Genomic DNA, 27,461 nt, shown 5'->3' with positions numbered 1-27,461 from the left:
ATTAGGGGTTCTTTGCCCCCTCCTGATAAGAGACCTAGGGTGGAGCCTGAGCTAGGGAGTTTTGAGCAGGCTTCGGATGTTTCAGAGTCTTCGGCTGAAGACTTGCAGGAGTACTCTCCTTATTCTGATTCTGATGTGGATGATTCTACTCCTTCTGCTTCTCCTCCTGAGGATTTTTCTTTTCAGAAACTCTTCATTCCATGAGGGAGCATTTTAAGTGGGAAGGTCAGGACTTCTCTGATTCCAGGAAAAGGCTTAGGGAATTTTTGTTTTACCCCAACATAGGCCTTTGGCTATACCTCCTGTTTTGGATGTAGTAGAAGATGTTTTACAGAGGCTTCTCTTAATCCTGATTCTTTGCCTCCTGCTCCTGTTAAACCGGATAGGTATTACAGGGTGCCTGAGGTTCATAAGTATCTTTTTAAGAGTCCGAGGGCGGACCCAGAAACCGTTAGCCAGGGGCCTAAAGGTGTTAAGGCTTCTGTTGTCAAGAACCCGGTTCCTGCAGATAAAGAAGCCAGGGCCTTGGATAGATGGGGAAAGAAAGTTTATACTTCTTCCACTCTAGCTATGAGGGCTTTGAATTGCCAGTTTCACATGTTAAAATACCAAAACTATCTCCTTTCACAGTTGAAGTCTAAGGTTGATGCTCTGGTGGAAGGTATTGATTGTAAAGAGTTACAAGATTTAGTACATGTTTCTGAACAGGTGGGTAAGCATTCTTTGCAATGTGGTTTTGATGCTGTACAGGCCTCGTCTAGGGTGGCTGCCACTGGGTCAGTTCTTCGCAGGCACGCCTGGCTGAGGGATCAAAATTTATCTGATCATGTTAAAACAAGGATTTTAGATGCTCCTTTACAATCTGATGTGTTGTTTGGTTCTCCTGTTGAGGCAGTTTTAAAGAAAATGGAAGACAAGGCTAAGTCTATGCAGACTGTTAAAGATTTTTTGCAGGTTCAGCCTCCAAAGTTTAGCAGAAATTGGCCTGCTAAAGGGTGGACGTATCCTTCTTATGATTCCCAGTCTAGGGGTAGATCTAGACGTGGTAGGGGCAGAGCTCAGGGCTCTTTCAGGCCTAGAACAGGGAGTTCACCTGCACAGTCTTCAGGTGAGGGCAGGGGTCAGTCCTTTCGTAAACAGACCCAATGACCTACCTTTTCAGCTGCCAGAGCCTTCTCGTCTGGCAGCACCTTTGGGAGGAAGGTTGGCACTTTTCAAAGAAAATTGGAGTTTAATTACCCAAGACAGATGGGTATTGGATATCATACACCAAGGTTACAGGTTTTATTTCCATACCTTGCCTCCTTTCAGAGGCATGCCAGACGCTCCTCCGCAACAAAGAATAGAGGCTCACAAGCAAATTTCTCTGTTACTTCAACTAGGGCCATACAGCCGGTCCCTCTGCCAGAAGTGGGCCTAGGATTTTATTCTCGCCTGTTCCTAGTACCAAAGAAGGGGAACACGTGGAGACCAATTTTGGATTTATCTATCCTCAACACTTATCTGGACATTCCCAAGTTCAAAATGTTGACGTTACAACAGCTTTTACCTCTGCTGGGCAAAGATCATTGGATGGTAACTTTGGATCTCAAGGAGGCTTACCTTCATGTTCCTATCAGACTAAGTTGCAGGAAATATCTGCGTTTTCGAGCTGGGACTTCTCACTATCAGTTCTCTGCATTGCCCTTTGGCTTATCTACTGCGCCCAGAGTGTTCACGAAGGTTCTGGCTCCAGTGATAGCTTTCTTCAGGCTAAAAGGAATACAGATCTATCCTTATTTGGACGACTGCCTGATTCTGGCTCAAGGAAGGGAAGAGCTTCTTCATCATTTGGAATATGTGATAGCAGTGCTAAGATGCCTAGGGTATTCTGTGAACGAAATAAAGTCCAGTCTAGTACCCTCTCAGGACATGTGCTTTCTGGGTGTAAGACTGAATACAGCATCCCAGATGGCCTTTTTAACCCCGGACAAACAAAAGAGTCTTTCCCTTTACTTCCATCAACTATCTCATCAGTCCGGGCTGACTGCAAGGACAGTCCTTCAAGCCTTAGGGTTCATGGCATCTTGTATTCTGGTGCTTCCCAATGCCAAACTGCATATGAGGAAGCTGCAATGGTATCTCAAAAATGTATGGACTCAGCACTGCCAGGATCTGGACACTGTCATTCAAATAATACCTTGCATTCAAAAGGAATTTTTGTGGTGGGCTCAGGAATGTCACCTAAACAAGGGACTCTCTGTGACCCGCCAGAGGCGAGTCAGATTTTAACGACAGATGCCTCAGACAAAGCTTGGGGAGCTCATCTAAATGGAAAGTGGATACAAGACAAGTGGCCTGCCAGACTACAACATCTACATATCAACCTGAAGGAGATGTTAGCAGTCCAGTTTGCATTAATAGCTTTCAAGGATTTACTTCTTCCAGGGCAGGTGTTGATTCTAACAGACAACACAACTGTCATGTGGTACATCAACAAGCAAGGGGGAACGATTCTTATCCTCTATGCAGGCAAGCAATGATTTTGTGGGAGACTGCTCTCAGTTTACAGCTCAATCTTCAGGCAAGGTTTCTGCCAGGAGCACAGAACTCCTTAGCAGATGTGTTGAGCAGACGAATTATGGATCCCCACGAGTGGAAATTGGATCCTCATGTATTTCAGAAATTGACAGTGTCATGGGGAACTCCAGACATAGATCTGTTCGCTTCTCCACTAAACCATCAGCTGCCAAAGTTTTGCACAAAAAGGTTTCATCCCACAGCTTGGAAAGTGGATGCTCTTTCTTTCAATTGGAGCAATCTTCACGTGTATGCCTTTCCTCCTCTGCCTCTCCTCCCAAAGGTACTTCTAAAGGTCAGACAGGACAAGCCAAGGATGATTTTAATAGCTCCAGATTGGCCTCGACAGCACTGGTACCCATTACTGAGAAGTCTGGTACGGAAGCCTCCATGACCTTTGCCTTCGATTCCACACCTGTTGTCACAGGAGGACAGCCATTTGCTCAATGTCAAACTTCACTCTCTTCACCTAACAGCCTGGCATATTCTGTTTTGAACCATAGAGGGTCTCAACTTCCACAACAAGTTTTGAATGTGATTTTGGAAGCTAGAAGGCCTAGTACAAGGAAAGTGTACGCAGATAAATGGAAGAGATTTTTATTTTGGAGTGCAGCGAAGGATTTTGATGTTTCTGAGCCTAATTTAAGTGTGGCTCTTCAATATCTTACTGAGTTACTGGACAAAGGTTTGTCCTTCTCTTCTATTAAGGTTCATGCTGCAGCAATTTCAGCTCACTATGAATGTGACCCTCCATTGTTTTCTCATCCTTTGTTCAAGCAATTTCTTAGAGGGGCAAAGAATATAAGACCCCCGAGAGCTCCTACTCCTGCTTGGGATCTCAATTTTGTGTTGGAGAAACTCACTCTACAACCTTTTGAGCCTGCAGCTACTTCTGAGTTGAAATATTTATCATGGAAGACTGCCTTTTTGTTGGCCATTACCTCTGCAAGAAGGGTTTCTGAATTACAGGCCCTTATGGCGGTTGAGCCTTTCTTGATTTTCCATAAGGATAGGGTATCTTTGCGTACTAATCCTTCCTTTATGCCTAAGGTGGTTTCTAGTGTGGCTTTAAACCAAACTATTCATTTGCCTACTTTTTATGCAAATCCCCAAAATAAAGGGGAAAAGATTTTGCACACTTTAGATGTACACAGGCAGTTGCGATATTATTTGGACAGAACTAAAGGGTTCAGGCAGTTTGTTTCTTTTGCTTTGAGTTCTCAGGGCAAGCCTGTGTCAAAACAAACTATTTCTAAGTGGATTGGGTTTTGCATTGCTTTCTGTTATTCCCATCATGGCAAGGAGATTCCAGCTGGGATTAGGCCTCATTCCACTAGGGCTACTGCCACTTCGACAGCCTTTTTGAGGGGAGTGGCAACCAAGGATATTTTGGAGGCAGCTACTTGGAGTTCAGTGCATACTTTCTCTAGGCATTATCACCTGCCACTTTACTCTAAATCCAGGGCTGGTTTTGCCACTGCTGTTTTGCAGGGCATTTTGGCAGCTCCTGCTTCCTTGTAGTTTGGCCATCCTCCCTTACCTCTGCTTTGGGATTCTACCCAAGTGTAAGGACTGCAGCAATGTGAGATGAAGAACATAGTACAGTTTTGTACCTACCATAAATGTAGATGTTCAAGATCCACATTGCTGCAGTCCAATTCTACTCCCTCCTTCCCTCTGTAGTTAGAGGTGGTTGTGTGGGTTGGGTTGTAAATATTGTGTATATTGTATATATTGTACATATAATTAGTGCAAGGGTGGTTGGTTGTTTGTTTGCTGTCTTTTGGTTTTGACCTTTATTTTTAGGGTCTTCTGACATCTGGGGCAAGAAAAGACTGAGGATATGACGTCGGTCATGCGCATTTGTACCCTGACGTCTTGATGTCAGTCAAATGCGCCTTGACCGACGTCAGCCTTATACTTTGATATTCGGGCCGACCGAGGACAGCGGACTACCCAAGTGTAAGGACTGCAGCAATGTGGATCTTCGAACATCTACATTTATGGTAGGTACAAAACTGTACTTTTTGTGTGGTAGTTCATGGGTACAGAGTTTTTACCAAAGGGGATGACAGTGCACTTTTTGGCATTGAGCTTGAGACCATGCCTCTGACACCAGACATCTGTCTCAGTGAGGCCCTTCTGTAGGATTTCCACATAATTTGGGGACTCGACTATGGCTCCTAGTTTGCAGTCATCTGCGAACTTAGTTAGCCAGAGGCCTTCTGTGTTAACCTGTACTTCAGAGAAGTAGAAAACAAACAGGAGAGGTCCCAGGACTGAACCCTGTGGTACTTCACTTGTCACTGGTTTGAAGTTAGATTTGTAGTCTGCAACGTTTACAGTGTGGATTCTGTCAGTGAGCCAGTTGTCAACCCATCTTGTGATGTAGGGATTTATACCTAATTTAGTGAATTCAGCTATAATTCCAGAATGGGGGGATGGTGTTGAAAGCCTTGGCAAGGTCAAGATAGGCTGTGTGAACCATCTTACCCTAGTCTACGGCTTTGGTGATTGCCTCAAATAAGTCAATCAGGTTCATAAGGCATGATCTGTCTTTCACAAACCCGAACTGGGTGGGGTCCAGAGTTTGGAGGTTACCCATGTCTTTGAGTTCCATGATATGTTCCATGGCCTTGCAGACCAGGTTCGTCAGGCTAATAGGGCTATAGTTCCCAGGATCAGTGGTGGCTCCCCCTTTTGTTGAGTGAGTTAACTGTTGCTGTGTGCCATTCAATGGGCACAAAGCCTGATGTGAGACCATGTTTGAACATGGTGCTTAGGTGGGGCGCCAGTTCATTCTGAAGTTCGTGTAAAATGCAGCCTAGGATGTTGTCCGATCCCATGGATGCTGTGTTTTTGGTTTTAGAGAGTGCAGCTTTTACCTGCATAGATGTGATTACGGGGACTCTGCATTCTTTCTGTATAGATATGGGCTGTTTAGGGGGTTAGAGTGGGGGGGGTAAAGTTGGCACTGAACCCTATCTTACCCCCCCCCCCCCCCCGAGTGGACCTTCTCACACAGGACAAGGGATCTCAAATCCACCCACAGTTGCAGTCTCTTCACCTCACCCTATGGGTGATGGGATTCTGATCCCTTTCAGACACCTTTGGAGTGAGGGTGTGCTCACTGTCCTGCAGGAGGCCAGGAAACCAAATACCAGGAAATCGTATCTGTCTTAAGTGGAAGAGATTCTCCATATGGTGTCTCAAAAGGCAGTTGGATCCGTTGCAAAGCGAGACTCCTCTAGGACTGTCTTACCTGTGTGAACTATTGCTGACAGGGTTAGCATTCTCATACATTAAGACCCATTTGTCTGCCATTTCTGCATGTCATCCCCTGCATCCCTCCTTAGGTTCCAGACTTCCTGCAATGCTGTTTAAGGGAGTTCTTCATCTCACACCACAAGGAAGCCCTCTCCCCCTCCATGAGATCTGAACTATGTTTAGAGAAGCTCACACTCCGCCCATTAGAGCCAGCTGCTAAAGCTTCCTTAAAACACTGCACATGGAAGACTGCCCCCCCCCCCCCCCAGTGGCCTTGACCTCAGCTAGGACAGTGTCTGAGTTGCAAGTCCTCATGTTTATTCCTCCCTTCCTAGTATTCCACACAGGGTTACTCTTACAACTTAACCCTTCCTTCATGCCCAAGGTGGTTAATGACCTTTTCTTAAATCAAGCCATCCACCTACCCACCATCTTCCCTATTCTGCAAGGAGACAGTGAGGGAGTACTTTGTTCCCTAGATGTGCACAGGCAATTCAGATTCTATCTGCACAAGACCAGGTCTGTCAGGCTGACTGCTCAACTGTTTGTCTCCTTCCACCCCAAGGCCCTAGGGAAGGCAGTATCCAAACAGTTTCAACATTGATTTCCAAAGCCATTATCTTTTGCTACAAACACCATGGGAAAATCCCTGCAAGGTACTGTCAAAGCACATTCCACCAGAGCAATGGCTTCCTCTGGGGCTTTCTTCAGGGGTTTAGACATTTCCACTGTACTTGAAGCAGCCACTTGGTCTTTTGTGCAGACCTTCACCAAACATTGCAAGTTAGACCACATCTCTAGGGCTAGAGCTGGATTTGCCAGGGCTATCCTCCATGGATTCCTAGAGAATTCTACTAGGCTACCTCCCCCTTCCTCACACTGAGCTTTGGCACTCATCCATATGTTCAGTATACTGCAACATAGGATTAGAAGAAAATGGAAAAGTTCTGTAAAATCTTAGCATAACCATAGATGTTCTTCTCTTCCATGTTGCAGCATTCCTTCCCTCCCACCTGCCCCTCCTGGTATATGGCAATTCCCTTTTTGGATGGCACAGGACTGGCATTACCCTTAGAAGGGCAGGTTCCAACTGGGGTGCTCAATTCTTAGGGCTGGTGAGTGCAAACGTCACTTTTATGGCCCATGCTCTATTAGCCATGTCAGACATCCCACACACCATACAGTGACTGAAATCTTTTTGAACCAGGGGTCTTGAGAGAGGTTCTCAGGTAGACCCTTTCAGCAGTCCTGAGGGATTGCCCGACTGCTAGTCTCTGGAGGCAGTCTGGGGAGGGGCATCTGTCACTGCACCCAACAGCTTGGGAGTCCATAATGAACAATCATTGGGTGCTGCAAATCATTTCCAGAGGTTACTCTACCCCCTTTCTTCATCCTCCCTCTGCAGAAACCCCTCCCAGACATTCCACCCAGTCAGTGGGAGAAGGCAGCCATAGAAATCTCCAGGGTGCTCTCAGAATGAGTCATTCAGTTCATTCCCCCCCCCCCCAGACCAGTCCGTATCAAGCATTTATTCCAGATTCTTTAGTGCCAAAGAAAATGGGGGACTTAAAACCTATTCTTGATCTTTCTACTCTGAGCCTGTTGCCAAGACAAAGTTTTGGATGGTCACTTCAGTCCATTCTGCCCTTCCTGCAGATGAACAACTGGATGTGCTTGGTGGACCTTCAGGATGGGTACTATCACATCGAGATGAACAGATGCTCCCGAGGATTCCTTCACTTCCAGTGGAAGCCAGTCATTTTCAGTTCAGAGTGCTCCCCTTTGGGCCCCCTCCCCCCGGGTGTTTACCAAAGTGATTGCAGTAGTGGCGGCTCGCCTGCGACTGCAGGGATTTCAAGTCTTTCCTTACCTGGACGATTGGCTCCTTTCCATTCCCTCCGGGCATCGACTGATTCAGGCCAGAGATTGCCTTCTCCATCTAGCTCTGTCCCTGGACATCATGGTAAATCTTGCCAAGTCGCAAATTGCACCTGTTCAGATATTGGAATACATCGGGGCATGGTTGGATACTACACAGGGCAGGTTGTTTCTGCCCTCAGCCAGGTTATTATGCATCACATACATTACATTCTACAAACCCAACTTCCCCCAGCAGGTATGGTTATTTGGGCATTGGAGACTATGGCATCCACGACCACCTTTCTCCCAACAGCACGCCTCCACATGAGGGTTCTTCAGTGGACCTTAGCGGTTCATTCGTCCCCTTTCACTCTCTCCTTGTTGAATTCTGTTCGGTTGTTTTGAGTTTACCTGGACACTCTTCTGTGGTGGCTTCAGTTCCTGGACCTTCTGGGATGCCCTTTTGTTTCTTCCCTTGCTATCATGGTGACCATGGCAGCCTCCCTGTTTGGGTGTGGGGAAGGACGGTCCAAGGCACATAATCTTCCCTAGAGACTAGTCTACATGTCAGTGTCCTGGAGATGGGTGGTGCATTTGGCGTTGCTAGCTCTCCACACCTTTCACCCAACTGGGACGATTGCCATCCAGACGGACAATGTCTGTGGTCTGGTACATCAACAAACAGGAGGAACCAAACCTTACCTTGTCTGTTGCTAGGCCATGAGGTTGTGGGAGTGGGCAGTATCCTCCAATCATTTTCTGGTGGCAGTGCACATTCCTGGGAAGTCCAACATTCTAGCGGACAGGCTGAGCAGATCTGTTCTGCTAATGAGTGGTCTCTGAATCTGTCAGTAGCGGACATGATCTTCCTAAGGTGGGGTCATCGTTGCTGCGATCTCTTCACCTTTCCTTCCAACACTAAGTGCAGCGAGTATTTCGCTCGTATCCCCCCTCTGGTGGAGTCTCCCAGGAACACTCTAATCCATGCTTGGCCCTCTGGTCTGCTGTATGCTTATTTTCGTCTGCCTTGGATTCCCAAGTTAATCCAGAAAGCAAGATGGCTGGGGAGCTCAGTCATCCTTATTGCCACATTCTGGCCTCCTCAAGTTTGGTTCCCCACTCTGTGGTCTCATCTGTGTGTCCTCCCTGGACTCTGAATCTGGTTCCGGATCTGCTCACACAGCAATCGGGGGTTCCTCATCTGGAGTTAGCCAGCCTGAAGCTCACTACCTGGCTGCTCCTTTTTCCAGGACTCCCAGGCTCTCTTCTCTGTAAAAAAAAAAAAAAAAAAAAAAAAAAAAAGATCCTGATTGTGTCCCACAAGACTTCTACCAGGAAGATTTACTCTAGCAAATAGAAAAGTTTTTCAACCTGGGCTTGTCAGCATGACCTGGATCCTTTTACAGTGCCAGTCCCCTGCCAGTCTGGATTTTTTAGCCCATATTTTTAATAATGGTGCTAGTTTTTCTACTGTTAAATTTTATTTGGCAGCTATCTAATTTAGATGTGGGTGTAAATTCAGTTTCCTTAGCTTTGTCAAAGCTCTGTAAGGCCTTTTTGAAAGGTACCTTTATTCTCAGGCCTCTGTTTAAGGATCACACTCCTCCTTGGGGTCTAACATTTGTGTTACAGGCCCTGGTTTCTCCCCTGTTTGAACCAGCTGCCTCAGTTGATTTGCAATTTTTATCTTGAAGACTGCCTTTTTGGTGGTGGTTACCTTGGCCAAGAGGGTTTTTGAACTTCCAAGCATCCTGTATTAAGCCCCCTTATTTGGTCTTTCTTAAAGACTGTGTCCCTTCGCACTAGCCCATCCTTCTTGCCGAAGGTGGCTTCTGAATTGAGTATTAACCAGGTTATTAGTTTGCCAGTGTTCTTCCCAAATTTCCAAAATAAGGTGCAGTACAAATTGCATTTACTTGATTTACACAGGCAGCTGCATTTCTGTCTGTATAGAACCAAAGATTTGTGAAAATCAGATCCTCTTAGTTTCGTTCTCTAAGCCTCATTTGGGAAAGCCTGTTTCTAAAGTTACTCTTGCTCATTAGATTTCGGAGTGTATTTCTTTGGCCTGTCGGTCCAAAGGTTTGTACCCACCAGCCCAGTCTGTGCCCATTCCACCAGCTCAGTCTGTGGCCTTTTGGTCAAGGGTTCCTATTGATGATATTTGTTCTGCTGCTACTTGGTCTTTATCACATACCTTAATTTCCCATTACAAACTGGATCTTCTTTCCAGGAGCAGAGCATCCTTTGACTCGGCTGTGATATTGGAATATCCTTCCATGAGGACCTCCCAGTGTTATAGTAGCTAGGGACTCAGTCCCACAGGTTGAAGATCAAATGAAAACAACTTCAGATAAACTAGTTATGTACTTACCATAATGTTCCATCTGAGCTGTTGCTTTTCATTTCTCTTAAACTGCCCCTCCCTCCTTCCCCTTGCCTTTTTTTGGGCTGTGTAGTGGACTGGACAGAAGCAGCTGTTGGTTTTCTTAGTTTAAGCTGAATGTGTGTGTGTGTGTACTTGAGCTGAATGTGTGTGTGTGTGTGTGTTGCTGCCCTTTTTTGGTCAGGGATAAAAAGGGTTTATGCTGTAAGAGGGTTGGTGCTGTTCTGCAACAAACTCAAGGGAAGGAGGGAGAGCAGGGCATTATAGGTAGGGGAGGAGCTTGGATTTTGGATCTGATGCTGGAGTATAAGGCCGAGTCAGATACGTGCTGGATCAGAGTCCCACAGATTGAAGACAAATGAAAAGTAAAAACTCAGATGGAATGTTAACTAGTTTTTGTAACTAAAGTTTTAACTAACAGTGCATTAAAATAGGACATGACATGAAATGCATTTTTATTAATTTTTTTCCAGAAACTTTTAAATAGAATACTGTAACTTTTATAATGAATACATCTAAGTTCCATACAACATAAAGATTAGATATTTACTGAACAAATATTTACTTTAGCGTGGTGGTGTGATGCTGTGATCTGTTCCTAGGCTTTGCGTCGGATTGGAGGTGCTCCACCTGTTAAGACCCATGTAGACTGTTTGACATCACAGAAGCTTATCCGCTTACCAGGTAGGTGACTTGAAATAGTTTACTGCATGTGCAAATTGCCCAGACACATCATTACTTCCACTGCCTGTCCTTAACTGTTCAGTTGGGGGTTTGCCTGTCTGCTTATATGAAAAGCAAGCGTAAACATCAAGCTTTGTATTTAACTTCCTTGGTCAGCAGTAGCTTGAGTGGAAGTAGTAAACTAGGTGCAGATGTTGTAGAGGTGGAGTCATCTATCTGTAAAAGACTAGGCATACTAAGGAGAGCGTTAATGGCATATGCTACTCCAGCAAAATATGTTTCTTGTTTGTAAGCTTTAATGATTGTAATGCTCTTTCATGTCTTTGTAGTAATTATTGTATTTCAAATTGCGTAGCTAAATGCCCAAAGTATTTCTGCAAAGTATAATTTGCTATATGGATTGTTGATATTCAGTATGATTACTTTTTATCTGACTCTTGAGTGTGTAATGGAGGGGAATAGGACTTAAGCATGACAATTCTGAGATGCTGAGAGAATTGGTGGTGTTAACAATAGTGATAACAAGTAATGTGTTGTGGATGAAAAATCAGATTGCTTTATATAAGATCTTAACATCTATTATAATTCTGTGAAAAAACTCCTGCATTCTTAAAAGGCATGTACTTCCCTTCAGGCAGAATCCTAAAATATCTGTTTTACAATATGTGTATCTGTATTTGGAACATGATGCTAGATGGTAATAACCGAAGATTGAGATCAGATGGCTTGAGGTGGATATTAGTATTTTGATAAATTTGCAATCCTAGCTCTCTTGCAGTATTTAATGCAGTCACGTGGATTTTCAAAGTCTTGCCATTGCTGTGTGCAGGACTGAATTTTTCTTGAGTTTAAATTTAGTTAATTGTGAGGTTTCATCCAAGACTCTGTGACCAAAAATATGTGGAATACAAATCGAATGAGGTTTAATAAGACAGTTTTTCAAAGACGTTGCTGGCTTAACGTCAGAACTATATAGTAATTTTTCAGCTTGATAGGCTCAGTTTTTGTCACGTCAGGTAATAGTTAAAGAATCTTGACACCTATTCTGCAAGTCATATTTTATATGTGGTAGCACTACAGAAACCACGTAAAAACATTTTTAGCAATTTTTTTGCCGCTGATGCACGTCCGTTATTAGCCCCTTCTGGCCAGTCAAAACTGTCCCTTTCTTGTCACAGCTGGGGAGGAGCCATAATTTAGGCAGCCATTAGGTGTTTTTAAGCTAACATTTCCTCTGTGCGCCTTAGGCTTATGTGAGTTAAGGGGGGGGCATGTCGTGGACTGTGCTGTTTATTCCTCACTTCCAGAAAGAACATTGCCAGCCGTAGCCCTGATCTTAGCTCCTCAGACATCTAACAAAGGAATTTGCACCCCTGTGTACTTCATGCCTGCAAACCCATTCCTACCCCCAGAAGAGGTGAGTGGGCCCAACCTCTTCAGTCTTCTCCATTCCTACCTGACTCTTGCATTGTTGGGCCTACTGATTGAGTGATCGACAGTTGCTTACAGATAGTGCTCCATTACTCTGTGCCACAGGGCCATGCTTTTGTTTAGTGAAGGGTGGTGTGTTGCAAAGGTCCTCTTTGAAATTAAAACCAAATTATAAAGGGTATTGAAAAGCAGGCATACAGATAATTATAATAAAACTTTATAAAGACAAAATTTTAAGCTAAACTATTTGTGTAGTCTAAAGGTAATTCTTCAGAACTTTTGTGGTAAAATTTAAAGTATATGATGGGTAAAAGAAAGTAAAAAAGAAAAGAAAGTTGACTGTAGAAGAACAGAGGATAGTAGACCTCTTACTGATACTTAAGAATGGGCCTACTACAAGCACCCGAGTCCTAGGCACTCAAGTACTATCGCTGAGCCATGGATTTTGGTGCTTTACAGTTGGTACTCGTGGCTCTTTGCACCTGAACTCGACTCCATGTTTGGCAGAGGTGTGGCAGCTCTACTCTCTCCTCATGGGTGCCTCATCTCATCTAAAGTGATTTCAGTAATGGGTAGAGTGGCAGCTGTGGGGAGAGGGAGTGCAGGTTAGGGTTTCAGGTAGTGAGGAGGAAGGGGGTTTAGGATTAGGGAGGGGGAAATATAGGTTTAGGGAGTGATCATGGACTTCAGGCTTGGAGAGCAACAGTAATGACTCTAGGGTTTGGGAAGGACGAGTGGAATTTTAGGCTTAGGGAGTGATTGGGGACTTGGGTTAGGGATGGGAGTACTATGGTTAGGGACCAGGTGTGAGTTTTTAAAATTAGAGTTAGGGCTTTGGTGAGCTTGTATAGTCCAGTAGGGTTGAGTGGGAGGGCTTGGTAATTCATTAGGATTGTGCTAGTGGGAGTTAGGGCACTTGCCATTCAGTGCCAGAGGCAAAGAACAAGTGTCATGAACTACTAGCACAAGAGCCCGTAAAGCCCTTAAATAAATCAGTGACAGCTTTAATTGCTCAGATTAATGTAATGTGGTTAGTGTGTGTTTTGAGCCATATACTGAAGCTGTGTTCAACTTTGCTTACTTTCTGTAACTTTTTTCTCAGCTTTTCCTGCAGACTATAAAGTCTGCTTTCAGCCAAACCCATTTGGCCCCCATATGTATGCTTTTCCTCAGTGAGGGCAAGAGCTGGTGAAGCAGTCATGCACACACAGCCCTAGTGGTGGTTTGTGCCCTTGTCAGCATCCATGTAGTGAAGGCATGTTTTAGTTTGGGTGTCCCAAACCCCTCCACTGGGTGGTGGACAGATGACCAGCATCACGACAGCCACTGTGTTCACCTGTTGAGTGCAGACTCCTGTGCACAGTAAAGACCACTGTGTTCATGGCTTTGTAACTCCTGGGTCATATGTGAGAAAAATCCCTCTTCCAAAGGTTTGTGGCATTGGCATTTACGGACTATTTTTCAGTCTTAGAAGCTCACAGCAAAGCCAGTGATAAAAATACAGTCCAGGCAGAAACTTCACAATCTAAGTAAAGTTCATGCAGCAGGTTTATTGAAGTAACAGTCCAACCTAACTCTAGCTCCTCAGCCAAACAGCCTTCTTGGAGTTAGTAAAACACAGTTACACATTATTAAATACTAAAAACAATTAAACCAGTAAATTAATTAACCAAAAGATACCTAATTACAGAAGATTTTTCCTCCTACATTCCCTGTTCAATCCAGCAGGTGTCAGTGCCATATTTCAAAAATAAAAAGTTTCCTTTAATAATTTATTAAGAGCAGAAGCATTTTCAGTTGTAAAATGTTCCAAAATGCATCCCTTCAAGTCAGAATAAATCCCCCCATGAACAGCATTATAATGTACTGCCAAAGGGCTTTCATTTTATTATTCCGAATATCTCTTGTGTGTCTCTGTAGTCTTAATCTAATATATCTTTTGGTTTCTCCTACATAGAAAAGACCACAAGAATACTTGAGGGCATATACCACCCCACTAGTATTTACACACACACTGTGCTATTGGGTTATACTGAACACCACTTTTTACTCTGGCAGAGAATACTATTCCTACCTGTCAATGAAGGTTGGCCAGTGCCAGCTGTTCACCCCCACCCTCCAGGCATTAGACTGGTGGGTTGAATTTCAGTCATCTGGGGTGTAATCAGAACTTTACTCCTGGACTACAAAACAACCAGGCATGGTATGCATTTTGAACAGATGTTTGAAATTTGGTAGGCCTGCGATAATGCAAAGATTGGGATTCATCCTTGGGGGAACATGGTAGTGGGGGACAGTATTGTGGTATCCCACAGGATTGGCGAGCTGGCATTATTTGCCTACTCTTACACTCCACTTCTCAGCTCCTCCAGTAAGTACCCAACATTCTAATCGAACTCTGTTCTTCTGGGTCATTGTCAGAGCTTTATCCCTCTTCATGGACCTGAGGAGTAACAGTTGATGTAGCTAGGGATGTAGGCTCTGGTATGTGCATGAGCAGAATGGCTTGGTTGCAACTGCATTTCCTGGAGGAGCAAATCAAGAAGCTGTGTCCTGAATGCCCACTTCATGGGGGAAGATGCTGTTATGTTAGGCTTCACTGGACTTGTAGGTAACTTGTAGAAAAAAGTTCATGCCATGGTGGAGGACTTTTGACTAACCCAATATGTAGCCTCTTTCTGTCCAGCACAGCTCCCAACAAAACACACTCTGGCAGAGTAAGGAATGTCCTTGAGCATCAGTTTCCTGCTCCTTCCCTGTGCTAGCTGGGTAATAAAAAGACAAGACCATCATTCTTAACAGTATCAGTTCTGACAACTATCTGGCCTCCTGAAGTGAAGAGGGGGCTGTTCTCCAGATTTTCCCCCAGCCTGGAGAAGCATCATCCACTCCTTAGTAGGCTTAGACTCTTCCAACCAAAGGAACCTGTTGTTCTCCTCAGAGCTCTTAAAACAGACCTAGTTTACCCATATGGGAAGATCCTGAGGAGGTGTTTCATTTAGAGCAAGGCAGGGGGTTCTGCTTTCACTTTTTCATATTCCGAAGGAAATGGGTGCTTTCTGTTGCATCTTGACCTTCATTGACTTTACTCTGCACATGGGTTATATAAGGTTGTAGGTGGTGATCATCAATGGGATGTGCTGCTACATCCACAGGGTGTATTGTTGGTGTTGCTGGGTTTGATGGATGCCTTTTGGGCATATCATTGACTGAAGGTTCACCCAAGGTAGTTATTTGGTTTGCTGTAAATGGCAGACGTTCCAACACAAGATGTTGCCATTTAGGTTTTCACCAGTACCCATTGTTTTCACCAAGATGTTGGCAGTGCAAGCGAAGTCTGTCCTTTTCTTTGTTCTCTTACATAAGGGGTTGCCTGGTAGTAGCCTTGAGCGAGTGCTCCCATGATTGTAGTCAGTTACATGACCAAACATTAGGAGAAATGCTGACTTTCTCAGAAGACTGCTTTTAAGGAGGTGGGACACTCAGTGGTAGTCCTTCCCAGAAAGTCATGGATTTGACAACCTGGTTAAGGATGCTCTTTGAGTGTCCAGGCTCGGACATTGATGTGACTTCAGGATTTAATGGCTGCAGTTAACTTTGTGGTGCCTTTTGTATATGTGAGTATAATGGAATCTGTGGTCTGTGGTATCTGTACCTGCATAGCCAACATGGGCGCTCAGATATTTTTTGCTGTTATCGGATCCGTGTTGTTGGAATGGTAAACATTTTCCACAAGTCCCACAGGTGAGCCTCATTCCTGTAGCAGAAATTTTTGGAAGTTCTTAATGTGCTTCACTTGCAGTTAAGGCACTCATCTCATCTTCTCCATAGTTCATTGACTGCAGTACCTCCAGGTGAAGGGGCACCCTTCAACCAGTTGAAACAACAGGGTGGGGGTGGGGTAGAAGTTGTAACTTTTGTTCAGAGATAAAATTTGCATTTGGCAGTAGGCCCTAAGTGCAAGGTATCACTCCGCATCCCAGGAGAGGTGAGAATGCTGGTGGACTTGGCACCACTGCTGTTCTGTGATCCATGTCTGGAGCTGAAGGTTCAGAAGCTGTGTGTGGCTTGGATTTCCCTGAAGTGGGAGCACTCCAGGCAGCAACCTCTTGACTGTTCAGTAATGCTGTGCTGCCTTTTTCTGCTTGATGAGGCTAGTCATGGGGAAAGAGTTTGTTCATGCACCCTTTTTTCATGACAGGAGTGATTCCTGCACTTGCTCCATGTGTTCCATTGATTATGTCCCTCATTGTAAAGTTCAGGCAAGAATAAGATTAAAGCTAGTTGTGATTGCAAGTGGTAGCAAGAAGGTTTTGGTTTTAGGCTTTCAGGTTCATGTCAACACTGAAAACTACCCTGTTTTTCAGCCAAAGTGAGGGTGGTGATTAATTCCAACTTAGGGTCAGGTTCCTGCTTTAAAACTCCTGATAACAGCTAGCTTTTCTGCAGGAGGTAAAGACATGTTTGAAGCTACAAGGAGGTCTTTCTACAAAGAAATTTGCTTTAACTACAAACAGATGCCCTGACTGAAATCAGTGTTGCAGTATTCCAAGCAGATGGGTTTTCATCGCTGACATCTGTCCAAAGTACCAAAGCATAAATGTTCCAAGAGACATATTTGTGACGTATAACCTCATCCTGTGAGCGTAGGTGTACATAAGCGGATGTATTAAAGTGAATCCTCAGACTGTGTAGCTGTCAGCCTGAACACAGGTCTTGCACCCATTGGTTTGCTCTTCACGTGGTTATTTGTATTGTAAGCTGCCTTTGATTCATACAGGTGCTTCCATTGGGGAACCTTCCTTGTTTAGACTGTGTTTTCTGTGATTTTGTTAGATGTCAGCTAGGAGGAGAAAGTGTGAGGGCGGTTGGTAGATACCCTACAAAGACCTCCATTCCCAGTGCCTTTTCTGCTTGGGCACAGAACACTATTTCCAGTCCTGTTCCATCTGCCAGTCCTTTGTAAATGAGATCTGCCCGATGTCTGAGCTGGCAACATACTACAGATGGATTCAAGGCTGTAGCTCCTCCCTTTCCCATGATGTCCCACTGCCCTCTAACCCCCAGATTTCATTTGCCATGTATTCTGTGAAGATGCGTTTTTTATTGCCTCTAGCTAGATAAGTGTTTCTTTAGATTTTCTTGCAACTAAGGTCTACTTGTTAGTGTAGTTTAGTGCTGTTAATCATTTTTTCTTGTAGGAAGTTTGCCTCCCTTTCCTTAGCTTAGGTTTTTGTTGTAGTTGGTGTGTGTTGGGTTTTGGCACCTTTTTTTTCTTGTAACCATTAGGGCTAGACTGTTATAGTTTGTTGGTGTATCTTTGTGGTTTAGTTTAGTTTTTTGAATTATGGCTGATAAAGCTGATAAACCATCAAGGTTCAAGAAATGCTTCTCATGCATTTGGAAGATGCCTAATTCTGACGCGCATGAGGAGTGCTTGTATTGCTTGGGAAGTCCACACCTGGAGATTGAATGTGACATTTATGCTGCATGGAGCGCCTCAACAAAGTTTTGCTAAAGGGTCTGGCTCATGGAGGACCCTTTGTCTCCCCCTCAAAGGCTTCCTGTTCAGATCCGAAGAGGAAGAACCCTTTCTTTCCAACCAGCTTCTTCCAAGAAACCACAGCTGTCTGATCCTAAGTCTCCGGATCAGATTCCAGCCCCGTCATCTCAGATCTGAGGTGTTCGGAGCTGAGAGCTGCTGAGCTGTCTCTTGGATCCAAGGCCTCTCCAGATCACAGGTCCTCAGATCCGACCAAGATCAGGCCAGCCTCAGATCTGACCAGTTTGTCGGATCCGTCTTTTGGGTCGGCAAGGCCTTCAGATCCAACAGGATCTTCGGATCAGATTATAGTCTTTGAGGGAGTTAGTTGTCTTTTCTACCTCCAAACAGACCATGCAGTCTGCTCCAAGACATTGGAGCCATACCCTGGAACATCACAGTAGGCCAGGGAGATCTCAGTCTAGCACTCCCACCCTCTTCCTCCTCTAGATCTTTGAGGGAGTCTGTTAAGCTCAGATATGGACAGGATGATGAGCTTCCTTAAGGCCAAAATAGAGTTGGGGCTCCTGGCTTCCCCTGGCCATCTGACCATAGGCCCCCAGGGGGGCCTCACCCCTCCTGGTTTCTCATTCTCCCCTTCCAGCCCAGGTGGCTTTAGAATCTAGGGACCAGGATGCCTGCAGTCAGAATCCAACAAGGACGAGTATTCCCCCTTTCTCGACCCCATAGGGGTCCTTGGCTTATTCTGTTCCTTTCACTCTTGGGAGTGGGGTGAGCCTTGTAGCGGAGTGGTCACCACTGGCTCCGCATGGAGGGTGGGGTCCGGTACAGTCTTCTCGGACCAGTCTGTTCCCCTTGGTGCTTCAGCTTTCGATAGCTCCAGGCCAGTTTCATCCGAGGGTCGTGGTTCTGTTTCCGGACTTGTTCCTCCTCTCTCCATCGAAGTGAGGGATGGGCATCTTCCAGCCCCTTGGCTACCTGGGTGGTAGAGAGGACCTTCTCCAGGACTGGAGTTTCCTCTGCCACACCTCCCGGTCCTTTCCTCCCTGCCTCTCTCTCCTTCGGCTGGTGAGGCCTCCCATCCTGCCTTTGGTCAGCCCTCCCGATCAAGCCTTCAGGGGATTTCCTCCCCTCTGGAAGTCCCTGTCTCTTCAGATTCCCCAGAGCCCCCAGCGGAGGAGTACATAAGAGAAAAGTGCGAGAGGAGACACTTGGACTCCCCTGTACAGTCCCTCACTGAGGATACGGACCTTGAAGGAGATGGGCCCACCAGATCTCCGCCTGCCGATGTCTCCTTTGGACGCATCCTTGAAATCTTGAAGGAAAAGGGCAGACGGTCTCCCTAGCTCCTGTCTTTGTAGGAGTCCGTGTTTCTGAAGGCCTTCGGGATGGGCCACTCTACCTTCTGGGCCATCCACTGAGTTAGTAGATTTGATCGCCAGCAGGGCCTAGAAGGAACTGGACATGGTGTTGCCTGTTCCAGAAAGGGCCAACAAATTTCTTAGATCTCCTGCGGGACCGTTCTTTCTGGAGCAGAGGTGTCCCAGTTGATGTCATTGTGGTTGCCACCACCACTAAGGAGGAGCTAGCAGAGCTCCATGGTCCATCCCCAAAAAAGGGAGTCCCAGGCGATAGACAGTTTTGGGAAGCATCTGTACACTTCAGCTGCTTTTGGACTGAGCACGACAAGTTATTTTGCATATTTGGCCTGCCTCCAAAGGGATTTGGTCCAAGAGCTTTCCACTTCCCTTACAGAGATGTTGCTGGCAGAGGACCTCAAGAAGGTGTCTCCTACACTATCCACCCTGACTTCCCTCACAAATTCTTCGATGAGCTTAATTTTCATTGCTGCGGAAGCTACCTCTCTGGCAGGTGGTACTGGCATTGTTTTGAGGCGTCATGCCTGGTTACGTTTATGCAGGTCCTTTGCTAATGTCTCCTTCAGTGGTTCTACTCTTTTTGGACCCTTTGTGAAAGTCACTTTGACCCGCAGGCAGGGAAGAGACCGTCTGTGGTGAGGATCAAGCTTTCTACTCCCCAGAGGTCCTTATCTAAGACCCAATGGGGATCTAGAAAGATGTGGTTCTGTAAGTCTGTCTCCCTTCCAGGAAGCTCCTGAGGATTCCTCTTCCAGAGGCAAGGGGAGAGGTTTCAACTGACGATGCCCTCTAAGCAGGGTGGTGTTATGAAAAATCAGGGATCCAGGGAACCCTTCTCTAAGCAGCCCATTGGCACTCCTGAAGAATTGCATGGCTTCTCTGCCCTGGAGGCTGTCGGGGGTCACATTTCTCTACACCCACTAGCCTGAACAAGTATCACTTCCGATCGGTGAATGTTAAATATTTCCATGGGGATATTTCATTCCCTTTTCGGAATCCCCTCCAGTAAGAAGTTACCACCTAGTCAGTGAGAGCTGGCCTTCAAAGAAGTTCAGCAACTTCATCCAGGAGGTCCCAGCAGGACAAAGAGGAGCCGACACTTACTCTCGCTTCTTTTTTCAGCAAGCTCAGTCTTTCAGTAAAGAAGTCAAAATTCTGGATGGTCACTGCTCAGTCCATTCTGCCTCTCTTACGCAAGGATGATTGGATGTTCTCTGTAGATCACCAGTACACCTACTATCACATCAAGATAGACAGGTGTTCCAGGAGACATCTTCACTTCCAGCTAGGAGCTCATTACCAGTTCAGAACTGTACCCCCTGGTCTCACCACAGCTCCCCCAGGTGTTTACCAAATGCACAGCAGTGGTAGTGGCTCACTTGGACTACAGGGGTTCCAGGTCTTTCCATACCTCGAATGGCTCCTCATGGCACCTTCGAGGCATCGATTGATACAAGTGATTCATTATGTTCTTCCCCTCTTCCGTCAGATGAGGATCACTGTCAACCTTGTGAAATCCAATTTGATCCCCACTCAACAGTTGGAATTCATAAAAGTTCAGTTAGATTCCATTTCAGAGATTGCAATGTTAACTTTGTGCAGAATTCTGCTGATCTGGGAACAGGCCGTGCCGAACTTAGACCTGTCACACCCACCCCCACCCCCCATATTCACCTAATTCTTTGGGCTCTCTGATCCATGGCGTTGGCCATTCATCTCATTCCTCTAGCCAGGTACCACATGTGAGTGTTACAGTGGACCTTAGTCCAGTGGTTGGCTCTGTTTCATCCCCTGTTAATGACCATAAAACTGATGCCCATGTGCAGTCGGCACATCAGGTGGTGGCTTCAGTCTCAGGATCTCACTATAGGTAGGCCGTTTTCTCTCCCATGGCCACAATGACCACTGACTCCACCCTGTTGAGGTGGGGATCGGCATTTTCAGGGGAAGACCGTCTAAGGCACGTGGTCCTCAGTAAAGACCAAATTGCATATAAATGTCTTAGAGATGAGAACAGTTCTATCATTGCAAGTCTTCCAGGACGGCCTTTCTCTAGGTACTATTGCAATTCAGACAGACAACATGGCAGTGGTCTAGTATATCAACAGGCAGGGAGTGAACACAGTCTTACCTGTTTGTGCAGAGAGGCCATGAAAGTGTAGGAATAGGTGATGTCCTCTGGCTGCTTCCTTACTGTAAAACACATACCCGGGAATTCCAATGTGTTGACCGACAGGCTCAGCAGATCGATCTCGAATCCTCATGAGTGGCCCCTCAATCCTCCTTTGGTGGAGCAGATTTTTGACCATTGGGTCAACCATGCTGCGAACTTTTTGCCTTTCCAGCCAACTAAAAATGCAGCAGGCACATTGCCCTGCCCCCCCTTCCGGGGGAGTCACTGAGGGACACCTTAGCCTACGATTAGCCTCCGGGTCTACTGTATGCCTATCCCTCCTGTTCCTGAATACCCAAGGTTCTACAGAAAGCGCAACGCTTGAGGACATCTCTTGTACTCATTGCCCCTTTCTGGCCTTGTCAGCCGTGGTTCCCCTTTATCGGGTCTCATCTGAAGTGTCCTACATGGGTACTGGGTCCCTGTCAGGATCTGATTTCCCATCTGTTGGGGCTTCCTCTCCCAAACCTTTGGACCCTTCGTCTAACCACTTGGTTTCTTCAGTTCCAGTGACTATAAAACAGTCAAGGCTAGCTTCTCCCATTAAACATATCACTCTAGCCTTCCAGAAACCTTGCACTAGAAAGGTATGTAGTAGTAAGTGGAAAACATTTTCTATCTGGACTAAGAGCAGGAATCTGGATCCCTTTTCTGCTTCAGTTTTAGACGTACTTTTGTTCTTGTCCTTCCTTTTCCAAGTGGGAGCAAGTTTTAATACTATCAAGCTTCATTTGGTTGTGATTTCTAATTTTCATGAGATCTCGAAGTCTACCTTTTCGTCTAGACTTTATAAAGTGTTTATAAAAGAGTTTTTCTGCTTCAACCACCAATTAAGGCTCCTTCACCTCCTTGGGACCGGACAATGGTTTTGCAGTCTGACTAGGAGTTCTTTTGAGCCTGCTAGTTTCTGCGATCTCAATTTCCTGTCTTGGAAGACAGCCTTCCTGGTGGCTGTTAGCTCTGCCAAGAGGGTCTCAGAACTGCAAGGTCTTACTATTACTCCTCCTTACATGATTTTTCACAAGGATAGTCTGTGTTAGGACGAACCCTTCCTTCTTGCCGAGGATCGCTATCCAAATTTTCTTTAAACCAGTGTATTCAGCTTCCAGTGTTCTTCCCCAACTATTCCAACAAAGGGGAGTACATCCTACATACCTTGGATGTACACTGACAGTTACAGTTTCTACCTGCATAGGGCAAAAAGTTTTCGTAAGTCATATCAGCTTTTTGTGGCCTTTTCCCCAAGTAGATGCGGTCTTCCATTTTCTATGGTCACTATTTCTAAATGGATATCTAGCTGCATCTCCACTGTCTACGACCTTACCCACCTAGAGGTTCCATGAAAAGCCAAGGCTCATTCTAAGAGGTCCATAGCAAATTCTTCAGCCTTTCTGGCAAGGCTTTCTTTCTGTTGATGACATTTGTGCTGCTGTCACTTGGTCTAACCCTCACACATTTATTTCTTACTACAAGATCTGATTTCTAGGGGCAGGGCTTCCTTTGGCTCCACAGTGCTCTGGCATGTCCTTCCTTGAGCCCCCTCCCGGGGTAGATGGTAGCTGTGGACTCTGACCCTGTGGTGATAAATGATGATTTGGATAACATCAGATAGTTGTGATCTTCCCATAACTTGGCATTGGTTTTATCCTACATCATCATTCATCACATTTTTCTCTCCCACCATCCCTCTACTTTGTAGATCAGGGAGGAGGTTGGAGTGTTTCTCTCCAGTCTTGCTAGAGTAGCCTTGAGGTACTTTGCAGCAAATTCTATCTGGGGTTAGAGGGCAGTGGAGCATCACGGAAGAGGGAGGAGCTAGAGCCTTGGATTAGTCTGTAGTTTGTTGCCAGCTCTAATCCAGTATCGGATCCTAGACCCTGTGGTGATGAATGAGGTAGGATAACACAAATGCCAAGTTAGTAAGTACATAACTCTTTATTGTGCTTCTGTTTATCATCTTTGAATTTTGTAGACAGTCTGAATGATTGGCCCAGTTTAAGATGGTGGATTTCTCCACACCTAACGTATTGCCCCCCCCCCCCCACACACACACACACACACACACGCACAAAAAGCTTGAGGCTTAGGTCTGGGCTCAGTCTGGTTCCTACATACCCACTGAGGTTACAATGCCCTCAGTACATAACACTTTACCTCAGATGCTGTCTACAGCAACCAGTTGGAGGCCAGTATGGCATCTGAGGACTGCATGTCCGAATTGACTGTTCCTACAATGGAGATGGGGGAACTGAGGATCATTTCAGAGGGACTGGAGGGTATTCCTAAGATTCTAGTGCGAAGAAATTACTGGATCACTGATTGAGGTACTCTGCACCCCAAAGGAAGGAGGAGTAGATGGATTTTTCTCAGGGCCTGTTCAAGAGCATTATGTCTCTTAAGCCTTGTTTTTCTGCTGTTCCACCCACTCACCAGTAGATTACTGTGGAATCTTCCTCTGAAGAGGAGAAAGCCTCATATTCTGATGACCATTCTTTATCATGCTCTTCATTCTACTGGGCAGGTGCCTTCAGAGGACTCCTTCTTCACCCGTTTCTCCTGTGGAAGAGACATCCTTTACAGAGACCATTGTAAATATGATTAAACATTTTGAGTGGGAATCTAAGCAAAGATCTCTGTCTAAAAGATTGATTACAGTCTTTTAGTAGTGACAACTCCAACCCCTTCCCCTGTCCCCCCAGTCCTGCAGGCCATTTTAGATGCTTTTGCATCCTTGTCTTCTGTTCCAGACTCTTAGCCCTCAGCCCCTAAAAGGCCTGATAGATTCTACAAAGTTCAAGTTCCAGAGTGTCTTAAGTTTCTTCTTAAAAATCCTTTAACTGACCCTTCACATGTTTCCTTGGCCTGAGACCAACCTAATGTGCTGTCAAATGCTAATGCCCTAGCAGCAGAGTCATGGACAGCTGGTGGTGGTGTGGAGGTCTATACCTTTTCTACTGTGGCCTTCAGGGCCATCAGTTATCAGCCCCAGGTGATGAAATTTCTCCTGTCTACCCTTTAATTTGAACAAAGCTGGGGCTGACATGGCAGGCAATGGGCTTCAAGCAACAGATTGTCTTTGGTAAATCAAGCCATTAGGGTAGTTTGGCATAGTGAAAAATGCAGCTATGATGCTGCTGAAGCCTTTCCAGAGGAGCTGCTACTGGCTAAGTCACTAGAAGATGTCTGGTTACGTAATCAGCCTGTACCTGAAGATTTCAAGGCCTAAGCTGCTAGAGTTCCCCCTTGACAAGGACCTTTACTTTGGATAACAGGCAGCTACCTTATTCAAAACCTTGTAGGAGTAAAGTAAAATTATGTATGACTGCAGGTAAATCTTTTTAACTTTGCCCACATTCCAGAGGAATTACATTGCCAAACCCACTTTCTTTGTTAGAAGAAAGCATAGGCCTTCTGAAAAACACAAGAAAGCAACCCGAAAAAATTTCCAGAAAAACCTGAAAGGTACCCCTAGATTTGGGAGGCCTCCCTTTATAGCCAAGTCAATGTGACTATCTTCTCTCTCTCACATCCCCTCCTCCTTAGTCCCACCCTCTTTCATTCAAAAGACTCATGATTAGCAAATTGGGAAAAAAAATCACTAAAAACAAGTGGGTACTCACCATCGTCACAAAAGGTTACAAGTATATCCTGGAAGGAACTACCTCCTTTCAAAGGCATCCATCCATTGCCCTACCACAACCAGTTAGATATCCTTCCTCACATCATACTAGACCTACGATCCCAAGGCACCATAGAGCCATTTCCTCTTCAGTGTATAGGATAAAGTTTCTACTCCAAACCATTTCTGGTACCAAAAAAAGACAGTAGAGGCCCATACTTTGGCCTTTCCCAGCTAAACACCTTCCTCATGGTGCCCACTTTCGAAATGCTGCCTCTTTAGACCCTTCCCTTTATCCTTCTGCAGGCCTTCTTAGTATCTTTGGATTTGAATGATACATAGCTGCATATCCCCATACACCCTTCTTGCTGGAAATTCCTGAGGTTCTGTACTGGTTCATCACATTTTCAGTTTACCGCTTTACCTTTTGGGCTTTCTACAGCCTCCAGGGTTTTCATAAAGTGCATAGCTCCAGTATAGCATTTTGCAGGACCCAGGGAGTACAAATATCCCCTTAACTTAGTTTGCTAATTCAGGCTTCACTTCTGATCAGACTGCATCACCTGAAATTCACTCATTTTCCTCCTGCAACTGGGTTTCAATGTTATTTTCAAAGTTTTCCTTTACAGCCCACTCAAGACCTAGTTTTCTTGGGTTGCAAAACTACACACAACATGCAGGCCTTCCTGTCTGAGGAGAAGGTGGAGACCCTCTCATGACTTTCATTTCCTAGTATCTCTTCAAGCCTGCTCAGCATGGAAGATTCTCAGTGCACTAGGTTACATGGAAGTGACCGTACTAGTGTTTCCTGTAGCCAGACTGCATATGAGAAAAAATCAGTAGTACCTGAAAAAAGTATGATTGCAACATATAGCCCTGGAGACACAGATCACTCTCATGCCTTGTCTCAAGAGGGAAGAGCCTGTGGTGAGGGGCACAGATGAACCTCAACCTAGGCCTGCCCTTCCAGGCACAGATTTCAACTCAAAAGATGTATGCACATGCCTCAGAAGGGTCTTTTGGGGGGGGGGGGGCATGGATGGGAAATCACAAGTTCCAGGGTCAGTGCACCCCAACCTCTAGGAGGAGCACAGCAGCCTGAAAGAGAGGAGGGCACTCAATCAGGCCCTAAAAATTATCTGCCATGTCTGGAAACCAGGACCTCTGAGTATTCACAGACAACACAACAGCCATGATGTTCTTCGTGTTTCACTGTTGCAGTCATTACATTTGGGTAATTCTGCTGGCAGGTTGTCCTCAGTCAGCCTGAATTCCAAAGTCCTGGGTCCTGCGTCGGCTGCTGTCGCCCCTTCCCTGACGTCAGGTCATCAGGGGTATAAAAGATGCGGCCGTCGCCATTTTCTTTAGTCTTTTTTGCCACGCGGTGCCCGAAGCAGAAGTTCGCAAGTGCCGGTCGGCCGACTCCTGAGATTTTCGTGTTCGAGTTTCAGATCCGAAGTCTTCAATAAAGCTAAGTACCCCATTGGGGAAACTTTTTTCTTGCTCCAGACCAATGTCAGAAAAAGTAAATAATTGTATTTCTTGTGGAAAGCAAATACTTCATAAGGAATTTCATTCTTACTGTATTCCTTGCCCAGGCCCTGATCACAACGTTTGTGGTTGTCTGTTTTGTGCTAGATTTAACCAATGCACTATTAAGCGTCGGTATGATTTTGCTTTAAACTATTTTGGACACCGGTTTAATTATCCAGAAATGTCATCTGATAGCCATCCGACTACCGGAGTTCACAAAAAACACAAAGAAAAGGAGAGAGATAGACAACTGAGGCCCAAATCAGACGAAGCTTCTCCTAAGCAAGTCGCCAGTTCTCAGTGAGGTACTTTCGCAGCCCCTGACTCCCACTACTTTAGAGTCGCAGGCCGCTACCGACTCCCACGTGGAGTCGGTCATGCCTCTGGAAACTCAAGGTATTGGAGCCTCGGAATACTATTCCTTCAGATGGGTCCGGAGCCGCTGAGCAGACATCGGCTTCTGAGGGTGTATTCAGACCTAAGCATCTTTACATTAAACTGACTTCAGTTTCAAAGGCAAAGACTAAAGCACCTTCTAAAGCTAAGAAACAAACTCAAGAGCCACGCGGTCAGGCCTCTATGCCCGAAAAACAGATGCTCAAAATGGCCGAAGACTTGATTACCTTGATTAGGGGTTCCCATCCCCCTCCTGATAAGAGGCCTAGCCAAGAGACTGACTATGAATCTTCAGATCAGGTTTCCATTTCTTCTGATTCCTCTTCTGATCTGGAATATTCTCTTTCCCCCTATGAGGATTCTGATGCTGAAGAATCTATACCTTCAGCTTCTCCTCCAGAGGACTATTCTTTTGGGAAAACCTTGCATACCATGAGGGAACATTTCCACTGGGAGAGAAGATTTTTCAGAATCTAAAAAAAGGCTCAGGGATTTCCTTTTACTACCCCAACACAGGCCACTGGCCTTTCCACCTGTGTTGGACATTGTAGATGTGTTTTCGGAGTCTAGTCTTACCCCAACTCCTTACCTCCAGCTCCTGTTAAGCCTGACGGGAATTACTGGGTTCCTGACTCTCATAAATTCCTTTTTAAAAACCCTGCTGCAGTCCC

At 45.5% G+C, this 27,461-nt stretch overlaps 1 protein-coding gene across 1 annotated transcript in view; it reads left to right on the top strand.

The window, feature by feature from the left end:
• Positions 1-27,461, top strand: part of CAD (carbamoyl-phosphate synthetase 2, aspartate transcarbamylase, and dihydroorotase) — a gene marked incomplete in the record, with an annotated part of 2,299,829 nt that overhangs the window by 1,414,009 nt on the left and 858,359 nt on the right. Inside the window, 1 exon segment of the mRNA XM_044075466.1 lies at positions 10,675-10,756. Within this exon segment, the coding sequence (XP_043931401.1) occupies positions 10,675-10,756 (82 nt within the window).

Source organism: Protopterus annectens, chromosome 6.part1, assembly GCF_019279795.1.
Source record: "Protopterus annectens isolate FY-2018-M chromosome 6.part1, PAN1.0, whole genome shotgun sequence".
Taxonomy (NCBI): Eukaryota; Metazoa; Chordata; order Ceratodontiformes; family Protopteridae; genus Protopterus; species Protopterus annectens.
Note: the sequence above shows the minus strand (reverse complement) of the source record. Positions and strands in the feature narration are given on the sequence as shown.